At 45.5% G+C, this 20478-nt stretch overlaps 1 protein-coding gene across 2 annotated transcripts in view; it reads right to left on the reverse strand.

The window, feature by feature from the left end:
- GPRC5A (G protein-coupled receptor class C group 5 member A) overlaps positions 1-20478 on the reverse strand; it is a 77695-nt gene that overhangs the window by 45979 nt on the left and 11238 nt on the right. The window contains exons 2-4 of one of the 2 annotated variants that reach the window (XM_081084463.1): positions 18030-18958; positions 16971-17029; positions 14359-16671 (exon numbers count right to left, since the gene is read on the reverse strand). In XM_081084463.1, the coding sequence (XP_080940589.1) occupies positions 16579-16671; positions 16971-17029; positions 18030-18951 (1074 nt within the window). In that variant the 5' untranslated portion in view covers positions 18952-18958 and the 3' untranslated portion in view covers positions 14359-16578. Of the gene's footprint in view, positions 1-14358; positions 16672-16970; positions 17030-18029; positions 18959-20478 lie in introns of those variants that run through there. The other variant, XM_081084464.1, reaches the window with a different exon arrangement.

Raw genomic sequence — 20478 nt, forward strand, 5'->3', positions numbered from 1 at the left:
TTCTTCCTTTCTAGACTGTTGATCTCACAGAAGAGTATGTCATCCCACGGCTAAACTCTGATGCAGAATTATAAAGTCCCCAGGAATCATGAGTAGTGAAAACCCAGAAGACCATCCTAATGTAGCCCTGGTGGGCCACTGGGGAGCCCACAGAATCACACTGCCAACAAATATCACCTCATCCTTCTTGCTCTGCTTCCTGGTCCTCTCCATCCATCTGGACCTTCATCAGAAGACTGCCTGTTCAAGCATAATTACAGTCTTGCTGGCCACCCTACCTGACTATGTGTCTCTTTCTTCATTTTGTAACTGAAAGCTTCCCTTCCTTAGCAATGCCAGAACAAACTGGTTCCTCCTACCAATGGGACTGAAAGACCCTGGTCTGAAGAAATTAGGGTCACGCTAATATGACAAAGTCTAGAGGTCAGTAGCAACTCACTTTTGGAAGTCATTTTTATTTGTGTGTTTGTTTGTTTTGTTAATCCTCACCCCAAGGATATTTTTCCATTGATTTTTAGAGAGAGTGGGAGAGAGGGAAGAGGGGAAGAGAGATAGAGAAAGAGGAGAGAGAAATATCGATGTGAGAGAAACACATGGATTGGTTGCCTCCCACAGACACCTGCCCAGGGTCAGGGATCGAACCTGCAACCCAGGTATGTGCGTGCCTTGGACAGGGAATCAAACCCGAGACCCTTCGGTGTATAGGCCAATGCTCTAACCACCGAGAAACACCAGCCAGGGCTAGTCACTTCTTATAAAGGGCCCTTACATATCTGTGACCCAGCATTTGTGATAAAAGTCATAGCAGAATCCTCAGGATCTCACAGTTGGGTATTTTAAATAACGCGGACATTTCATAGACTTGGAGGCTGGCAGGCTCTCTCCCATGATGTCTGCACCCCAGACAGCGAGTGTGATGGCATATGCGGCTGAGGTCAGTGACCTGCTTTGATGAACCAATAACAGCAAAGAAAGAGTCACCCAGTTGATGCTCATAAAGGATTTTAGGTGCTGCACATAAAAAGCAGGGTCTGCCTGTCTTGAAGTTTCTAATGAACCGATGCCTCTGCACTAATTACTCTGCCTTCATTCCTCATGCAGCCCCACGTCCTTCCCCATGGATTCATCTGTCCTTAGTACCCACTTGTAATATGTAGCAGGTAGACCAGGACAGGGTCAGAGGTGTGCTGCCAGAAGGGTTCTAAGGATCTCATTCAGCCCAATGACCTTGCAGATGAGGAAGCAGAACCCTAGAGAGATGGAATGACTTGCCCCAAATCACACAGTCGTTAGTGGTTTTCCAACACATAGACAACTCTTTTCCCCACTCCAGGAGGCTGTCCATGCCTATATTTCTGTATTTACAAGGAAGGTGTGCTCCTCCCCTGAGAACCAAATGGGATATTTCAGACCAGTGAGTGTTGAGCACTGCTGGGTAAAAGATCTTTGAAAAATAGCTAAGACTCCATACATGGGAAAAAAAAAAAAGCCTTTTTGATGACCAATGTACAGCATGGACTTCTTTAGTGTCAGCAGTATCTCCTGAGCATGTGCAGGGTACCCGGAACCATTCTCAGGCTCGGTCCTGGGCAGACAACGCTGCTTTGGTAGATCTATGTTATTTGTGGGGGAGATAACACAATGCAAAGAATGTTTTTTATTTTTATTGATTTTTAGAAAGAGAGAAAGGGAGAAGGAAAGAGAGAACAAAACGTTGATTGGCTGCCTCCTGCACATCCCGTACTGGGATGGAGCCCACAACCCGGGCATGTGCCTTGACAGGGAATGGAACCGATGACCTTTGGTGCATGGGATGCTCAACCAACTGAGCTACACCAGCCAAGGCAACAGCTCTCTCCTTTTAGAGATGAGGAAAGGGACTTGCCCAGGATAACAGGGCTTGTTAGTGACAGAACCAAATAGAATCCAGTTCCCCAGCTTCTGTTCAAATGCTCACCTTCTACACAATGTTCCATTTTCGTATATTTTTCTGTTACCCTCAAATTAACAGCTCCTTTTCTAAATCTGTGCCCTGAGCAATGTTCTCAGCACAAACCAGTACCTGGGTTACGTGACCAGAGTTTTACCTTCTGCTTTTATTGGTAATAAGAAAAGAAAAAACACACAAAACATTAAGCCTTGGACCTATTGATTAGGTGGAATACTACTTAACAAACCACATAAAGACCCTAATTTAAGAGGGAACAGCAATCCATGCAATCTCCCATCTCTGGAAGAAAACCATCATCGCTGATTCTCCTCGTTTCTAATCCCCAAATGATAGCAATGACACCTTTGACATAATTCTGTTTATTTTGTTTGTTTTACAGGCAGGAAATGTTGAGTCAGCTCACAAATTTTAATGAACACATTGAGACCATCTATGATAGCTCATACTGTTTCCCAAAATGTTTTTCCTAAAATTAGTAAAGATAAAATTGAACATCTTTGTACCAAATTGCCTCTGACGTGTATATAGCACAATTTAATCAAATGTTGGACTATGTATTAGTGAGATTTGGGGGGCTGTATGTTCCAAGTATTTCGTTCAGGCTGTTTCAGGAATGAAGTTGTACTGTAAGGTTACACATGGCAGCAGGGAGACAAAACTTTCTCTGGGAACCCAGTATAGTCACTCATCTGGCTTCATCTAGATCTAGATGGACTGCTGTCAGGCATTGGGAGGAGCTTGTTGTCCCCTGCCCTGGCCCCACAACCCCTCCTTAGCCACTATCAGCTGACTGACTTTCTCCCTATATGTCATAATTCAGACTCCTAAGAGGGGGTCTGATTGGTCCAGCTATTCATCACTGTCTCTGATTGGTAGCTCTTTTGCGTTGTTCCTCCTCTTAATTTACAGTCAGCCTGTGGATTGGATGCCCTTGGGTCCAGTACCCACCATTGGTCCATTCGGCTGGGTTGGTCATGTGGTACAGACTCGGTCACATATGTCTGCTCCCTAGTGAGAAGTGTTCTCTGGGCAACAGGGGAAGGCATAACATGCATCGTGACTGACCAACTCAGGAGATATTAATCCAGGAAAATAAAATTTTATTAAGTTATAGAATATTTTAATGAAAATACAATTTTATTCCTTTTGAGTTTATGAAGCAATTCACATAAAGCTAAAAACCCCAATAGTCTTCTAAGTTGAGATTCATGAGGAACCATTTAAAAGAATAAATAAAATTATGATTAGCCTATTGTACTCAATTACTCAATTCAATAAGTATTACTTGAAGATCTAAACTCATTTACTTATATGTAATGGGTTATATAATTTGAAAGGCACTTATTTTCTTAAGTATTTTAAATAGTCCTCTTCTGATTTTATTTATTTATCCAAAAGAAAGGGCATCAATGAAAAACTTCACTATAAAATACCTTCCTGATGTAAATGGCTGGTTAGCTCAGTTAGAGCACAGAGCTAACAAAATATTTGCCCGGGTAGGTATTATTTAATATATCCTTCATCTTGATGCTTTTTTTCCTAATTCAAAGAGCATCAAAGGTTTATGTCCCTCCACATTAAATCTCATAATATCCCCATAAACTTAAAGGGTCTCTACTTATCATCCCTTATTTCAACCTGTGGTGTGGTTAGGCTAACTTTCCCTCACTCTCTCTACCCATTATTCCTTCATTCTTCTTTTACATCAATGCTCCCTTTTCCTAGGATTATATCTTCTTCGTATTGGTCAGATTTGTGCCTTTTTATCCTACTTTTCATCCTCCCACAATCAGTTCTATCCCTACTTTTTCTCAGAAACTTCCTCTGGACACATGGGGACACAGAGTTGTCACACACCAAGACCAACTTAACTTATGGCACAATGAGGTTCCCTTTTTTTCTCTTCACACTTAGATAGTAAACAAGATACTTCTGTAGCACCTTTCTCAGAATAAGCCTAATCATCTATTTTAAAAGCACACAATGAGAAATAAACCAGAAAAATCTATGTTGTTTCCTTGGTAGAAAAGCCTCTGTATTTTGCACTTGAGGGAGATGCTTCTCAATTAACATTAAATGGGAGTGATCATGAAGAACTTGACTTTGAGAAGTAATACTTGACATCTGAGTAAAGAAAGACTTTTCTTGGAATTGTTAAAAATGTCTTAATGGCTCAGGCCAGTTTGAAGCTACTGGTCTCTTCTGAGAGATCATGTCTGCTGCTCTTCAAAGATAGATTAGTTAGAATTAAGTTTGCATTTTAACATATAGCAGAACTCGCTTATTTAAAGAACTTCAAAGTGGCTACCTCAGGAGACACAGAGATGCACCATTGCTTAAACTCTGATTAGAATGCCTTTCCTGGACTGCCTTCAAGGATGTCTCAAGGAAATCAGTGGGACTAGGTTACTATGGGGGTTAAGCTGTCCGATTGAAGAAGTGAGTTGAATGATGAATTTCTAATATTGATCTTATCAAAATACTCTCCTATGTTTTAAATCAAATAGAAAAAGTTAATATAAACTCTCAAGCCTGGCTGGGTAGCTCAGTTGGTTGGAGCATGGTCCCAAAGCCAGGGTTGCAGATTCGATCCCCAATTGGGGCACATGCAAGTATCAACCCATGAATGAATAGATAAGTGGACAACAAATCAACATTTGTCTCTCTCATATTCTCTCCCTTTTTCTCTCTAAAATCAATGACTAAAAAAATTAAAAGTAAAATAAACTCTTGAAAAAATCTCAAGCGCCTCATTGCCTAATCTGTTTGCAGCCTTGGTCAACTCTCATAAACCCATGAGAGGACCGTGACAGCCACACCAGCCTGGAAACCCCAGCCTGATTGGGAGCAATTGCTCCTGTTGCAAAATAACACAGGGTTATAAAGCAAACACACCAAAACAGCCTGTTTTATAAAATTTTGATGTGTTGTTTATCATGGACTTTTTTGCATTAATTTTTATTATTAAATTTTTGTATAAAATATTATTGATCATGATTACTGAGGGTTTGGACACTCCCTTGAATTCTGTGCCCAAGGTAAGTGCCTCGCCGTCCTAACCCCAGCCCTGCAGATCAGACTTGCCTCCTGTGGAAGGGTATGAGCCGGGAAGGAGAGGGAACCCTAGCTGCACAGTAGAATCACCTGGGAAGTTTTAAAAGCTCTCCATGGCCTGACCTCACCACAGACCAATTACATCAGAATTTCTGGGAGTGGAGCCCAGGCATGGTTATGTTTTAAAATCTTTCCAAATGATTCTGTTTTGCAGCCTGAGTTGCAAACCACTGCCATAAGCAGATAATTAGAATTGGATGGAAGGAATTAGAAAGAGAGAGACATCAGGATCCAGGCCTGGGTAACTAAGGGGATAAGGGTTCCACTTATAGAAGAAGTAACCCAGGAGGCGAGCTCAGGAAGAGAAACAGGTGTGGGATTGGAGAGGACAGCAAATGAGTACAGAGTTGAACCAGTAGAGTGTGACATGGAAATGCACAGATGAAGATAAGGCTGTGAAGTTCCAAAAGACAGAGAAAAAGATTCAGGAACGAGCTTAGAGGTGGTGGAGGAAATTGTAGGGGGAGAGGTGATTGGATTGGGAGCATAAAGAGAGGCCTCGAGAATGCCTAGAGGTGGAGAAGGCTGCTCCCTCCCTAAAGGGATTCTCTCCTGATACCTCTGCCTCCACACCCAGTTCCACCTTTAACACTGGGGCATCTCCACCAAGGTCCCGTTTGCAGAGCCACACTCTAGCTCTGAATGAGTAAACCAAGAGAGCATACTGAGATTCTTCAAAGATTGGGAAGGCAGCTGCTGGGGCTTGCCTGGAAGATGGGTGAATCAGCAAAAGAAGGAGAAATGGGGACAACTATCCAATGCCTGTCCCCAGACCTGCCTAATCAGCACAATCAGCTGGGGTACTTGTTATAAATAAAAATGTTCATAGCGGGGCCCAGACCTACTCACCCAGAACTTGCAGGGGTGGGCCCTGGGATTCCTGTTTTTAAGTTCCTAGGTAACTCTTAAGATTGTATGAGTTTGGGAAGCACTGATCTGTTGACAAGAAATGGCTTCCTCTGCGCTCTGGTTTGTAGCAAACACCTTCCAGGCTTTGCCAATTTGGCCCCGGAAGGCAGAAAGGGATTGGCTTTTATGGCACAATCAATGGAAAGATTTTCTGTCAGTCAGGCCCTTGGGGACATTCAGCTTCCAATTTGCATCTTCCTTTCTCCCCTGGTCTGGTGTAATGTTCAGCCCACCCCCACCCCACAGCTGCTGCATCGTCACCATCCAGGACACACTCGCCGCTACTCCCAAGAGAACATGTGACCAGAAGCAGCTCATTGCCCTGAAATTTAGGCAGATAAACCCTTCCTGAGCCTATTTGCTGGCATCCTTATCTCCTTCCGGCTTGGTTTATACGGTGTGAAAGGTCCTTGTTCATCCATTTGGTTCAAGTCAGTTTAGGAAAGTAATGCACTTGGGGAAAAGGACTGCACTTGATCTTTGGGGGGATCCATCTGAAAGATTTCTCTGCTGTTTGGCTCTGAAGCATGCGTCTCTCTTTCTTCACATTTTGAAGTTTGTTCTTGTGTAATTCTCCTAGGAGACAGCACTTTGCCAAGCTTGACAGAGAAAAGCTTTGGGGAAATAAAAACTTGGACTTGATGAAAGGCATTCAGTCCAAAGAGTAAAAAGAAGTTTCTTTCTTTCCTCCAAGCCTCGGGCTTGTGAGTAACTTTTATCACATTGGTTTTCCGTGTTCTTTTATGAAAACAAAAAAGAAAACTGATGATGGATAAGCTGAAGTTCATCAGAATTATTTAAGGATAAATTGCACAGAAAACACAAGAGGGGAATCTGACAGTGGTGTTCTCAGAGTGAGATGCCATAATCTTAATTGTGGCAAACGAACACAAAATGAACAGATAAATTTTTTTGTCCCCGAAAGTTTATTCGCTCATGAACAAATGCTCCTATGTGTGCATGCACTGTGCCAGCCCCTGCGAATACAGAAGGAAACAAAACAATTTCTGGTCTTGCAGAAATATACAGAATAATGGGAGAAAAACAAGTAAAAAACAACAAGTAAACATAATTTCAAAGTATAAATCCTCTGAAGGAAACTGGCTGGCTGCGGGAGGCCTCACTACGGAAGTGCCCTTTGGGCTGAGATGCAAATGTTCTGCAGGACAAGAGTTTGGGGCAGTTGGGAAGAGCTGGGGGGAGACTCCAGTGGGAGGCATTTTGAGCTCGGGGCCCTCAGAGGAAGGACTTCTGGAAAAACTTGTCTCTGACCAGAGTGACTGGAACCATTGAGAACTCTAACTTGAAGGATCAGGACCAAGAAGGGCTGGCAGACCTGATAACAAGCAACACGTGCCTGGATCAGATTAAAGGATGGTGAGATGTGATTGCCTGGGCGCTGGGGCAGTCAGGCGGGGTCTGAGGGTCACAATACAGATGAAGCTTTTTAAGACGGGAATGACTTTCTGGCTGAAGAGGCACCTTGAGAAAAGCAGGCATCTGGGAAGCCGTAGAGAGTGACAGAATGCCATTGGGTTGTGACACAACCCAAAGGACACATGAGAAAGTGTGGAAATCCAGGTCTCAGGAATGGGTTGCTCACCCAAGTAGGGAACAGTTGGTGGCATGCGTTCCTCCTCAGCAATACAGTCTTCAAATTTGCTACCTATTTGCAAGGAGCTGTGTTTTAGTTGGCTTGGTAATGTATCTGCATATGGGCAGTGGTTAGGATTAAAGATAATGGTTTCATCTCACTTACAGAATGGCCCTCTGTACCTTGCAGTGACATCTGATCTGTGTATATATGGATATGTAAGAGTGTGTGTGAGTGTGTACATGTGCTCACACATCCCCCAGCAGACACCTCACTCACATACTAGGGAGTTCAGAGACTCCCACTATCTCTAAAAAAGATATTTGAAGAGCATAAAAACTTCTGCATTTATCCTTTATGCAGAATTGATAAAGAACTATTTTTCTCCCTATTCTCTTAAAATGAAATCTTACACACACACACACACACACACACACACACACACTAACCACAGTGTCCTGGCAAAAACATACAGGCACCAATTTGGTGTGTCATTTCCACCACGTATGTTAGGAAAATGGAGGAACAGAGGACCCAGCCAGTGCCTTTGAGGGGGCTTGGGGTGGGTTGGAGTCCAATCAAAAGAAGCCCATTCTGTGCACAGCAGGGTCTGTGCCTTTGGAGGCTGCTTCTCCTCATATCGTCCCCCTCTCTCATGATGTGGCTGGGACCTTCGGGAACTTACAGGAGGCTATAGCTGCTCTCACTAGGAGGTTCTGTGATGAGGCTAAGCCCCTCTGCCCAATGTCTCAGACAGTTCATGATACTCTGGGAATTATAACTTAATGTTCTCCTGAATTTCTGACTCTTAAGTCTTTAACTTCACCTTAACATAATTTTCTCTTTATTATTTTGCCAGGTCTCTGATTTTACAACCCTTCCTCCTACCTATCAGCCCTCTCTTCCCATCGCTTCACCCCCACTCCACTTGTTGGCCCCCACTCAACCTTGGTCCTCTCCTCTCTGTCCCCCTTGTCTAGGTAAGTCCAGTCAGATGCTCCCTCTGACCCTCACCCTGGTTCCCAGTGTTCATAGAATTCATGGGCTTAGGCCTCAAATGACTAAACTCGTGCTATGCAAGGGCAACCCACAGACCATTTTTATTTTGCTGAGCAATACAAATAATAGGATTCTTTCTTACGCAATTAATCATCCTCAAAGAACAATATGGACTAGTATTTTTGCACTTAACAAATGGTAGCTTTTATGTAGAGAACTAAATGGGACAATATTTCAGGCATTGACCGCATGTATCTGAGGACACTGGTGTTTATAAAGTTCAAGTATCTTTGCAAAGGATTCTACATTATCACCATGTCAACGTAAAGTGATATTAAATGTAGCAAATACAAGCCTCCATGTTCACAGGTTCCGCATCTATAGATTCAACCAACCCAGATGAAAAACATTTGGGGAGGCTGTGCCCTCAGTGGTCCCCAAATCCGTCTCTTGCTTCAACAGTGTTTGGGCAGGACAGACCCAGGGACGCCCCTTCTTCCAGCCTCCGACCAACCGACCAGCCTCCAATCACCACCCTTTCCAGTCATCACCTTCGGAACCACCTCAGCCTCCACGACCAGCAACACCAAGACCAGCCAACACCATTTTGTTTTGCTTTCTTTTACCTTAACTCCTTATTGCCAAATAACCATGAGCTCCCAAATTCATCAGAATTATTCCACACCACCAACCACCTTGTCAGCCTGCATCTGCGGCCTCTTACACCTACCTCTCTCCGGGCTTCTATTTTGACTGCGGTGATGTGGCTCTGGGATGAGTGGGTCACTTCTTCCCAGAGTTGGTGGAGAAGCACGAGGGCACTGAGCGTCTCTTAAAGATGCAACGGCAGCCACATACTCTTCCAGGACGTGCTGAAGCCTTCCCAAGGGGAGAGGTGAAACTCGGGACACCCAGGAAGCCACATGGGCATGGAGAAGAGCCTGAACCAGGTCCCTTTGGAGCTGCAGGCTCTGGGTTCTACCAGCACAGACCCTCATCTCTGTGACTTCCTGCAGAACCACTTCCTGGGTGAGGAGGTGAAACTCATCAAGCAGATGAGCTACACCTGATTCACCTCCGTAGGCTAGCTGACCCCCAGGCTGGCTGGGTGAGGATCTCTTCCAACGGCTTCCCTCAAGCAGGACCAGGAGCCCTTGGAGCCCAGAGGCCTTTGAGGAGCCTCTCTGCCTCCCTCTGGTGTCCGGCTTTTGCCTGAGCCTCTCCCTGAAACCACTAGGCATCCTTTTAACCACCCTGGAGCCCTCTCCCATGCAGTGGACCAAATGGAAACAATAACACTTTTTGTAGAAAAATTAATTAATTAAAAATATTTGGGGGGGAAATGTTACCTGTTGCTGACATGTATTATGTAGTTAGGCCTGCAATGGTTGCTTCTGTACTGAACATGTACAGACTTTTCTTCCTTGTCATTATTTCCTAAGCACTATAACATCTATTTACATAGCATTTATATTGCATTAGGTATTATAAGTAATCAAGAGATTATTTAAAGTATACAGAAGGATATGTGTAGGTTATATGCAAATACTACACCGTCTATATATATAAAAGCCTAAGTGACCAGCCGACTGGCCCGTAGCTATGATGCACAATGACCACCAGGGGGCAGATGCTCAAAGCACAGGCATGGAAACATGGAACAGACTGATGAATCTTAGAGGGAAGATTAGAGGGAGGGGGGAGGGCGGGAAGAGATTAACTAAAGATCTTATATGCATACTGGAAGCCTGGTACATGGATTCATGCACTGGTGGGTTCCCTCGGCCCGGTCTGCAGAGATGAGGCTGAAACTGGCTCTCCAACATCCCCCGAGGCATCCCAGATTGTGAGAGGGGCCCCACCAGTGCACGAATCTGTGCACCAGGCCTCTAGTTTTATATAAGGGACTTGAGCAAACACAGAGTTTGGTATCAACAGTGTGGGGGATGTGGTCCTGGAACCCACACTTGGTAGTTACCAAGGGATGACTATACTCTATTCATATAGCATCTTCCCTAAAGCAAGACTATGAAGAACTGTTCTGTAAAATGCAATCACCACAATACAATATACAGATGGTGTATTATAGAATTATACATCTGAAACCTATATAATTTTATTAACCAATGTCACCCCAATAAATCCAATTAAAAAAAATTTTTTTAATAAAACTGCCAGCCAGAAAATGGATTATAACACCCAGTAACAAATAACACTCACAAAAGGTGAGGGCGCATCCAAACAATGGAATGCATTTTCATTTCACCTGAGGGCTAAGGAAGTGTTTGGGTTGCAGGTGTCAGGGAAGAATATTGTACAATAAAACTGGTAATCTCTCCATGGTTCTTAAGATTCAAATACCAGGCACGACAGTTTGGCAGGTAAAGTCCAGAACTCTGAGAATTCCAAGAGTCCTTAAGCTTATGAAGCCCAGCCTCTCTCCTAACACAGAATTCCCCACGTCATCCTCAACAGAGCATCCTTGAGATTGAACACCTCCAGCAGCAGGTAACCCACCACTTTGCAGGAAGTCCTTCTGGGATCTGCCTCCCTAAAACTCCTAACACTGAGCCACCTGTTATGCTGTCATTATTCAAGACGGCTGGGAGGCAGCATGGGGTTGTGCATAAGGGATCTAAAGGCAGCCCTATCACTTGGTAGCTGTGTCACCTTGGAGCTTCCATTCCTGCAGGTGTTAGCAAAAGGGGATGATAATCATAATAACGTATAAGGTTTTATAAGTATTAAATAATATTATACAATTAAAGCCCTTAAAATGGAGCCTGGCACAGAGTAAGCACACATTAAATGTTAGCTCTGATCATGATAACACACCCTGCAAAGTCCTCTCCTCTCCAGATGAAATATCTCCATTTCCATCAGTCGTTCTGTATAGCATGTAGTTGTTTTTAAAAGCTCCTCTGTTAGAAGCTCCTTCCGTACCAGGAGATCCACAGAAATGGATTTAATATTCTGATGTCGTGTATGTAACATGCCTCCAGTTCAGTGGGAACAGCACCGGCCTTGACCTACACTACACGACTGTGTCAGTACTGCCTGTGATTGCCTTGGCTCTTTGCCTGCTGAGCCACATCACGGGTCCTTATCAGTCTTACAGCCCATTCTGTGCACAGCAGGGTCTGTGCCTTTGGAGGCTGCTTCTCCTCATGACTGTCAAACCAAGTACTTACGTGGTTTATTTGGGGGAGGAGGGGCATGAATACATTTATAACTATTAAACTAAATTTCGGACCTTTATTCTAATCTATTCCAATACATTAGCATTCAATCTTTCCTAATGTTGTGTCATGTGTAGCATGGGCTTATCAGAGGGGTGGTGTGTGTGTGTGTGTGTGTATTTAGTTGATGGATCTTAATATGGAAGGGGGCCTGAACTAGAAGTAGCTGGGACCAGACAGTTGGGTATTGCCCATGTGGTAACCAAATTTCATTAAAGTTTCCTCTTCTTTTCTCTTGAAGATCATGGTTGAATCCGGTGCTTGAGATACACAGCTCAGGTCATTATACACAACAGTTACTTGCAAAGTTTTTCCCGGGACTGCCTCTGAAATCTGCCATCAGAAACCACACAGAGAGTGAGAGATTGCCCTTGAGGGGGCCCTGTAGCGCCATACAAAGAAAAGGAGGAGGTGCTGGGTATGGGTTTTTGACTCTATGTGGGACTCAGAGAAGTGAAAGGATCATCATGCTGGCTGGGGGAAATGAAGAATTCTTTTTTGCCTTGAAACCCACCTTTTGACAGCCTACTCCCTCAAGAGGCATATGCTCATTTGGCTTGGGGGTTGCAGGACAGTGACCTGTGGTTTAACCAGAAAATGTCAATCACCCTCCAGTCCCTCTCCCCACAGCTTACATGCAGAGGGGAGAGGAGATCATTGGAAGAGAAACAGGGGAACAAAAAGCAATTGGGAAGACAAAGGAAAAGGAGAGGGATTTAAGATATGGGTGACTGCCGAAACCGGTTTGGCTCAGTGGATAGAGCGTCGGCCTGCGGACTGAAGGGTCCCGGGTTCGATTCCGGTCGGGGGCATGTGCCTTGGTTGCGGGCACATCCCCAGTGGGAGATGTGCAGGAGGCAGCTGATCGATGTTTCTAACTCTCTCTCTCCCTTCCTCTCTGTAAAAAATCAATAAAATATATTAAAAAAAAAAAGATATGGGTGACCATGGTCACTTTGTCTGAGTCTTTGCTCAAACCCCCTTTTGGAAAAAATGTATCTAACCCTGACCTCCCAAGTGTCAACAGTATTCAGAGCACAGAACCAGAAATCTGGTCCCAATTGTATTATATCCATCAGTCCTGAGTTGCCTCCTCTGAAAAGTGAGGGCTGTGAGGCACCAACTAAAGAAACTCTGTGACCTTCTCACTCGCTAACATTTTAGGCACTGGAGTGTCCACTCTGAAGGGTCAAGAAAACTGTAATAATCCAGAGGTTGCAGAAATCAGGGTCAGACACCGATGTACTGCTCCCCACACCCATCTGCACACCTGAAGCATCTTGAAGCCAGGGAGGCCAGAGCACTGTCTGCCCCGGGTGGAGGAGTTCCACGGAAGCCCACCGGTTGGACCAGAGAATTCCCCAAAGCAGCGGTCCACAAGCTGAAGGCTGTCTTGCCAGATCCCAGATCTCCACAGTCAACACTGAAGAAAGGTTTTTCTGAAGCTGCCCCTTCCAATTCTGAAATAATCCCTGTTCAGATTATGGCTGGGACAGGGGCAACCCTTCACACCCTGGTAGTAACTGAAGGACATGAGCAAGGAAGGAAACGACCAGCTGTGTGCAGCTCAGTTCTCAGCAGTAAGGACAAGTCTGGAAATGAGGGAAGGAAACCCAGAATGCACCGGGAGGGGGGAAGAATGGGTGTTATTGTTGCATTTCCAGGGCCAGGCTGTACCTTTGGATTTGGCACACTTTTCCTGACAAAAAGCCAATGTTCTCACCACAAACATACTCGTCGGCATTAGTAACCACAGCATATGAGACCATTGTCTGTAAAGATGCCAGATTGCCTGCAAATGGGCTGGAAATACTTTGGAGAATTTCACAAAAATCAGACACAGAGCAATTAAACTCTGGCAGAGGAGATCGGAGCAAATTCTCTAAAGACGGTGGGAGGAAGGACACAAACAGCTCATACACACCAGCCTTTCAGAATTGGACACGTTTGCCTCAAGCCCACTGAATATCTGCTGTTCTGCCTCACGCCCTTCACCGGAAAGCAGCTTTAGATGTTTGTTTTTTGAGGGGCTCGGTGTCCTTGAGGGCTGATGCCTGAGGTTCCACTGCCACCAAGTGGAGCTATACGGTGTGGCAGCAGTGGACGTTCTCTGGGCCTAAAGCAAGAGGCAGAAGGGACATACAGTCTATTTCTCATCTGACAATGAAAGATGAGAGGAAGGTTGTGAACCTCATTTTATTATCATCCATTTAGTTCAAAGGAGGTGTCATTTTGGTTCCCAGCCATCAATCAACTGGCTTCGCTCAAGGACCTGGCTGGGCTAAATTTGCACCTTCTATTTCCGCCCAGGTGGAGAACGGCTGGGAAACCCTCTTCTCAGGATCATCACAGTGATTGTCAGAGGCCAAAACCTCCAGCCCCCAAGATGTTCCTCGTTTAACAACAGAGTTTAAATATGTGCAGGAGGCATAGACCTGAAGACAGATTATCAGCTGCGGGGAGCGGGGGTGGGGGCGGTTACAAGTGTGGTTGGATGGGGAGGAGCCTTCCTCTACTGCCTTTTAAGAACAAGAAATCAGCGAAATGATGGCCCACTAGTCCAAACGCCGGAGACCACTTTATTTCTTAGAAAAGAAACCAATATCTGCCCTGGCTGGGTGGCTTGGTTGGTTGGAGCATCATCCAGTACACCAAAAGGTTGCAGGTTCGATTCCCAGTCAGGGCACATGCCTAGGTTGCAGGTTCCATCCGATCGGGACACATATGGAAGGCAACCAATCAATGTTTCTCCTCTCTCTTCTCTCTTTCTCTTTCTCTCTCTCTGTCTCTCTCTCTCTGTCTCTCTCTCTCTCTCTCTCATCAATAACAACATATCCCTGGATAGGGGTATTAAAAAAAAAAATTCCAGCGATGAGTCCCCTTCCATGTCCTCATGTCCTTTTCTGTTTTGGAAGAGGTTGACTTGAGTCCTGTGGATACAAAGGCCTGGAGACTCTTTTCTAACACGAAAGCAGATCCAGGTGTTCTGTGGCTCTACCTTTTACTCAGCCCCCTGCGCTTGGCTGATAGGCCAGAGACCGAAGGGAAGACAAGAGGGAAGGAAATGGGTGTTTCCTGGGTACCTACACTGTGGCACAACGATAAATGTGAAACTATATTGCTTTTCCCTCACTGGATTATGCCCTGTAGAGACTAGAACAAGAAGGATATAAATCATTATTTGTAACTCCCCTTTTCAATACAAAACTTGGCTAATGTTGGTGCAAAGCCATTGAGAAACCATTAACCAAGTCTCTGTGGAATGTAAATAGCTCTAATTCAGCGTTTCATCCATTCACCAACCTCACCTCACCCCTTTCCACGCTAGGCTTTCTTTTTGATGAAAAGCAGAGCGTCGGGCTCTCGGGAGGTAACTCCTTAACTCAGCTGCACGTGTTTAAATGCCATGCTGTTTCTGAGTATGGGATCTTATTTTCTCCTTCACCAAAGAGCAATTTCCTATTGCCCTGCCCCACAGAGCTGTTTCGGGGATTAAGTAAATAATAATTGTTAGGTACCATGACTTTTCTGAGAGAGATTATGAACCAATTCTGTCAAATAAGGGATATGGATTTATTTCCTCCTACAATTAAACCCAGGTGAATCGTCACACTGGCTTTCAGGTCTCCTTCCTGCCTTACCTGGGCTGCCAAGCCCCATTCCACAGTCGCCACTCCTCTGCCTTCCTGGAGCAACACCTCAGGGTCCGTGATCCCTCTTGGCTTCCCCCCTCACCCTCGCCACTCACCTCAAAAGCTGGGGAAAACACGCTTGTCTTAGACACATACAGAGAAGAGAAGGAGAAACACACGGAGAAAGGTCAAGCCCACACCCAGTGGAACCGAACCTTGAACTTCAGCTGCAACATGACTAATGTCCACCACTCCCACTGCTGCGGCCACAGGGGAAGAACTGCCACCACATCTTTATTGCATCTCCAGGTAAAGAACGGTGAATAACTTCCAATACAAGGCACACTCCCCTCCACAGACAATGCCTGCTTACAGAACGCAGGAGGTGAACACAGTGCAAATCTAGTTACAGAGGCTGCGATTCGGATCAGTGCCAGGAATAGACAGAAAGAACAGTGCACAACTGCTCCTGGCAAAGAGAGGTCAGGCTTGTCCACACTAGTGAGGTCCAGAAGGGAAACTCCTGGTAAAACATGGAGGGGAGGATAGTTGGGGGGTTGACAGCAAGTTTGGGAGTGACCCAAGGGGGGGAGGGGCTGTGAATTGGTGCTGGGGACCTACAGAGGCCCTGTGTTAGCACCATAGAGATGAGTAAATTTAGGGTGACCTTTGGCCTCTCCTACCCAGGCAAGAAGGGAGGGTGCCAGCAAGTTGGCTTCCAGTGTAGATTTAGGCAGGGAGGGGCTGGGAGACAGCTCTTTGCTATTATTGCTCAGATTTGCAGTTCTGCTCTGGGCTGAGCAATCCTTACAAAACCAGCATTCAGTGCCGGCTTCTGAAGTTGAGTGAGCTGGAGCTTGAGTCACATGTACAGTGACAGAGAATAGTAAGAGAGAAACCCTGAGTTGCTGAGACTCCCACCTATAAGAAGCATCCTAAGTATGGAACAAAGGAAAAACTACGGTGCTGCTTAGAACTGGAGTGTCCTAGCCCCCAGCAACTCCAGAACAGAACAGTTGTTGAGGTTGGCAGGGAGGCCGGGTCTTCCCATAACGTTATGTATGGTTTCCTTAGAAGACTCGGGATTTGACCCACATCCCATTAGTTCTGCTGACTTGTCGTGGTCATCCCGCTCTTCAGCTAACTGCCATTTTTCCTTCCTTCATAGTCATTGTAAGGGCTAACCCGAGTCTGGGCCCGTGGAATGGAGAAATCCTTTTGGGAGGTCCGATTCTGAAAAGCAAGCACCATATTGTTAAACCCTCTCCCATTTCCCGATATTTCAACAGACCTTCAATGTGGGCAGGAATCTCACTTTCTTCCCTTTCTCCTAACCCCTTCCCCTAAAGTCCTCCCTGTGCCCTACACTCCAGTTGTCTGCCCTAACCCCAGAAGGTGGATGAGAGCAACGTAGACATGTCATCGTTTTAAGATGGCCATTTAGGAGCCATCCGTATGGTAACGCCATCTATTCCCAAGGGACACGTTCCTGGGGTGCTGAGGCTGCTGATGAAAAGGAAGAGATCACTTACCTGCAGCTGAAAATGGGTGGTATAAGGGGCATAGGTAGTATCACCCAGCTCTTCAAGACCTGAAACAGAGGGAGAGGAGAAATTAAAGCATTAGGGTACCCTTCCTCGGGCACCCACTCGTGCTCACCCCAGTTGAGTCACCTACCAAAGCAAGATAGACACCCTATCCATTGAATTTTCTCTCTGGGAGGCTTCTGAGTACCCAGGAGAGGGCCCCCTGCTGCAGGGAGAAGCTCCAGAAAGCTTCGCATCTCAGGCTTCAGGAGCAGAGAAATTGTAAGCAGCGGCTAAGAACTGGGCCTTGGAGGCCCCTCACTCCTCTCCCAAACCCATTCCTCTCCCCTGATTAGGTCCAGAGATCGATGTAAACCCTGGAGAGCAACACACAGATCCTGACGGGCAAGGGCAGTGTCTGGATATCAGTTGAGCCTCTTTATGTTACAAGAACAACAACAGAACACCTGGCTACTCACAACACCAGGCATGAGCAAAATCAGTTCATTCTTTCATGTCAAGATAGTATTTCTTCCCTCCCGTGGGCCCAGACACATACAATAAAATGTAGCTCTTCAGGTTAAATTGGAATCCTTAGTAACTTTATGGAGATTTCCACTGGTTTCTGATAAAAGGGCTTTCTAACCTCTCTGTGCCCTGTGATCACTGCAAGAAATCATGGCTTGGCTTTACACACCCAAATATATGAAGGTCTCACATTTCCAGAGGGGTGCTGAGTTATCTTTTATAAAGAACACAATCTCACCTGCTTATCTCTAAGAATGTTTCAAGTCATTCCTTTTCTATTCCTTTGCTTCATCCTATTTTTATTCAGAGAAACCTACATGGACTGTGTGGAAAGTGCTGGACTACAGCTGCAGAGGCAGCTTCTAATCCACTTGTTAACTAGCTGGATGGTTTCAAGCATGAGCTGAGCCTTGGGGACCTTATCTGTTCTGTCAGGGGCACAAGCTGGATACACCTGCATGTTCCATACAGATAGAATACCCTGGGATTCTCCCCCATCTCTCTACAAAGGACTCTCCACCCAGCCCGGCTCTGTACCTTGAGTGATTTCCTCTTGAGTGTAGGCTCTGTTCTCCACGCCATAGCTCTGCTTCATGAATTGAGGTTTACAAAAAGCATCCTCAACAGGGTAGTCCATGGGGTTCTGTTGCTTTGTGAGCCGCTGAAACTCAGGTACAACATAAGCCAACAGGAAAATCCAGCCATTGGCCACCAAGGCTGCGCTGAGGATGGTATCATCCCAACTGGTGGCAGGGGTAGGGGTGATCAAGAGCAAGGCGATCCATGCCACCCAGATGGCCATGGAGAGGAGCGTGGTGAGATAGATGTGGGCTCCGTGTCTCTTCCAGCCCGTGAAGGGGCCACAGAAGGTGAAGCAGGAAGTGAGGAAGGTCAGTGCCATCAGGAAGAGGACGAAGATGAGCAGCATGACAAAGTCTTCATTGCGCCGAGAAGGAGGAAGCTCAGCGAAGATGGCAGTATTGGTCCTGTTCATGGTGAGGACGATATACTCAATAGCGATGATGTCCTGCACCAGGCTGACGCCCACAGCCAGGCCCAGCATCACCAGCAGGGAGAGGGGCTTCCAGCCGCGGACCAGCTTCGTCAAGTTGAAAGCGTGAGCCAGGAGGCAGGAGAAGCAGAGGGAGAAGAGGACGCCGAAGAGGAAGAAGCGTGTGGGCCCCGTGAGGTTGTCCAGTTTGATGATGAAGGCAAAGGTCAGGCCGAAGACCCCCAGCACACCCACAAGGAAGAGGAACTGGACCGGGAGCACCTTCCGCCTGTTGGAGTCCTGCACCTTGCAGATGAGGGCCAGGAGAGCGAGCATGAAGGCCACTGAGGTCACAGCCCCCACGGCAGCCACAGTTTCCAGGACGATGCCCCAAGCTTCAGACATATCACAAAGTCTGTGGTACTTGGCATCCAGGTTATTGCGGCAACCACTAGGAGCACTGGTCATTTTGATCCTGTGTAAAAGCAAATTAGAGGCAGAGGGTGAGTGTCCTAACAAACTCAGGCACAGAGGACCAAGAGAGATTCAGAAAAAAAAGTTTGTATGTTCAGCCAAGGTTTTGCCCATGACCTAACTATATTAGATAAAGCTACTACCTTTTCTCTATGTCCTCATGGCAAATCCTAAAGGCTGATGAAGGGAAAGAACAAATCCCATATGTCCTTCCCCACAATTGAACTATAATATTAATATTTACCCTGAAGCTAGAGGACCCAGTGCTCTGTTGAGGGGTTTCAGCATCTCAGTTAAAAAAAATATGTCACAAATAACTTCCAGTATTCCTGATATTTTTGTCTAGTGTTTTCTTAAGAATCAGTGAACATGGGAATACCTGTCTCAGACATAATTTGTGAGCAACCCGTTCTCTCATGGATAAAAGGAGTTATCTAAATTGTAGATTTCAGAAGCCACTGGATTCTCTTCTTAAACTCTGCTATCACATAGTAGGTGTTTTTCCCTCCTTAGCATTTGTAAGGATGGCTCTACTAATTCCAAAAAATAATGAAGGAGTCTTCCCTGTCATAATGAACTCTTAATTATATACTGTATGCAGTATAACACATACATTCATATATGAATGAATATTGTGTATATATTAAAATATGTTTGTGGTATGTCAGCATAAGTTAAATATAAATAACAAATAATTTATAGTTTAAATCTATCTTCCTAACTTCTTGTGAAACTGGCCCTCCAAGTTTAACTTTGGATTATATAATCATTCATTCAACCAATATTTTTAAATATATTTTTATTGATTTTAAAGAGAGAGGAAGGGAGAGGGAGCAAGAGAAAAACATCAATGATGGGAGAGAATCATTGATCAGCTGCATCCTGCACTCCCCACACTTGAGATAGAGCCCACAACACGGGCATGTGCCCTGACCGGGAATCAAACCGTGACCTCCTGGTTCATAGGTCAATGCTCAACCATTGAGCCATGCCGGCCGGGCTCAACCAATATTTATTGAATGCCACTCTGTGCCAATCACTAGTCTAGATACTCAATGGAGGAAACAGGCATGTTCTCTGCCACAGTAGAAGAGACAGACAGACATAATTTGCCACTACTGCCCCAGGCATCCCTTGGCCTTCTCTTACCATGGGTCTGTCGCCTGCACTCTACCCCACGGGAATTACACTCCTCCCACATGCAGAGCACAGAGCAAAGCACGGGCTAGGTTCCACCTCTCCAGGGGAGAGAATGAGAAGAGGGAAAAGAAAGGCAGATGAACTTCAGATACAGGCAAGCCCTGAAATGCAAGCACCCAAAGTCTGATGTGCTCTACCTACAAATGTCCACTCTGGGGTGCTATGGGAAAGGGAGATGTGGTGGGTGCCATGGTTACGGAAGAGGAAGAACCCTGTCCAATTCCAGGGCAGCACCAACAAGGGAAGGGACCCAGGCAGGTCCTGTGCATTTCATCTTCACTCACTTCACCTCTCCTCTTCACTCCCCCTCAGATTAATCAT

Source organism: Myotis nattereri (assembly GCF_964212035.1).
Source record: "Myotis nattereri genome assembly, chromosome: 2".
NCBI classification, from domain to species: domain Eukaryota; kingdom Metazoa; phylum Chordata; class Mammalia; order Chiroptera; family Vespertilionidae; genus Myotis; species Myotis nattereri.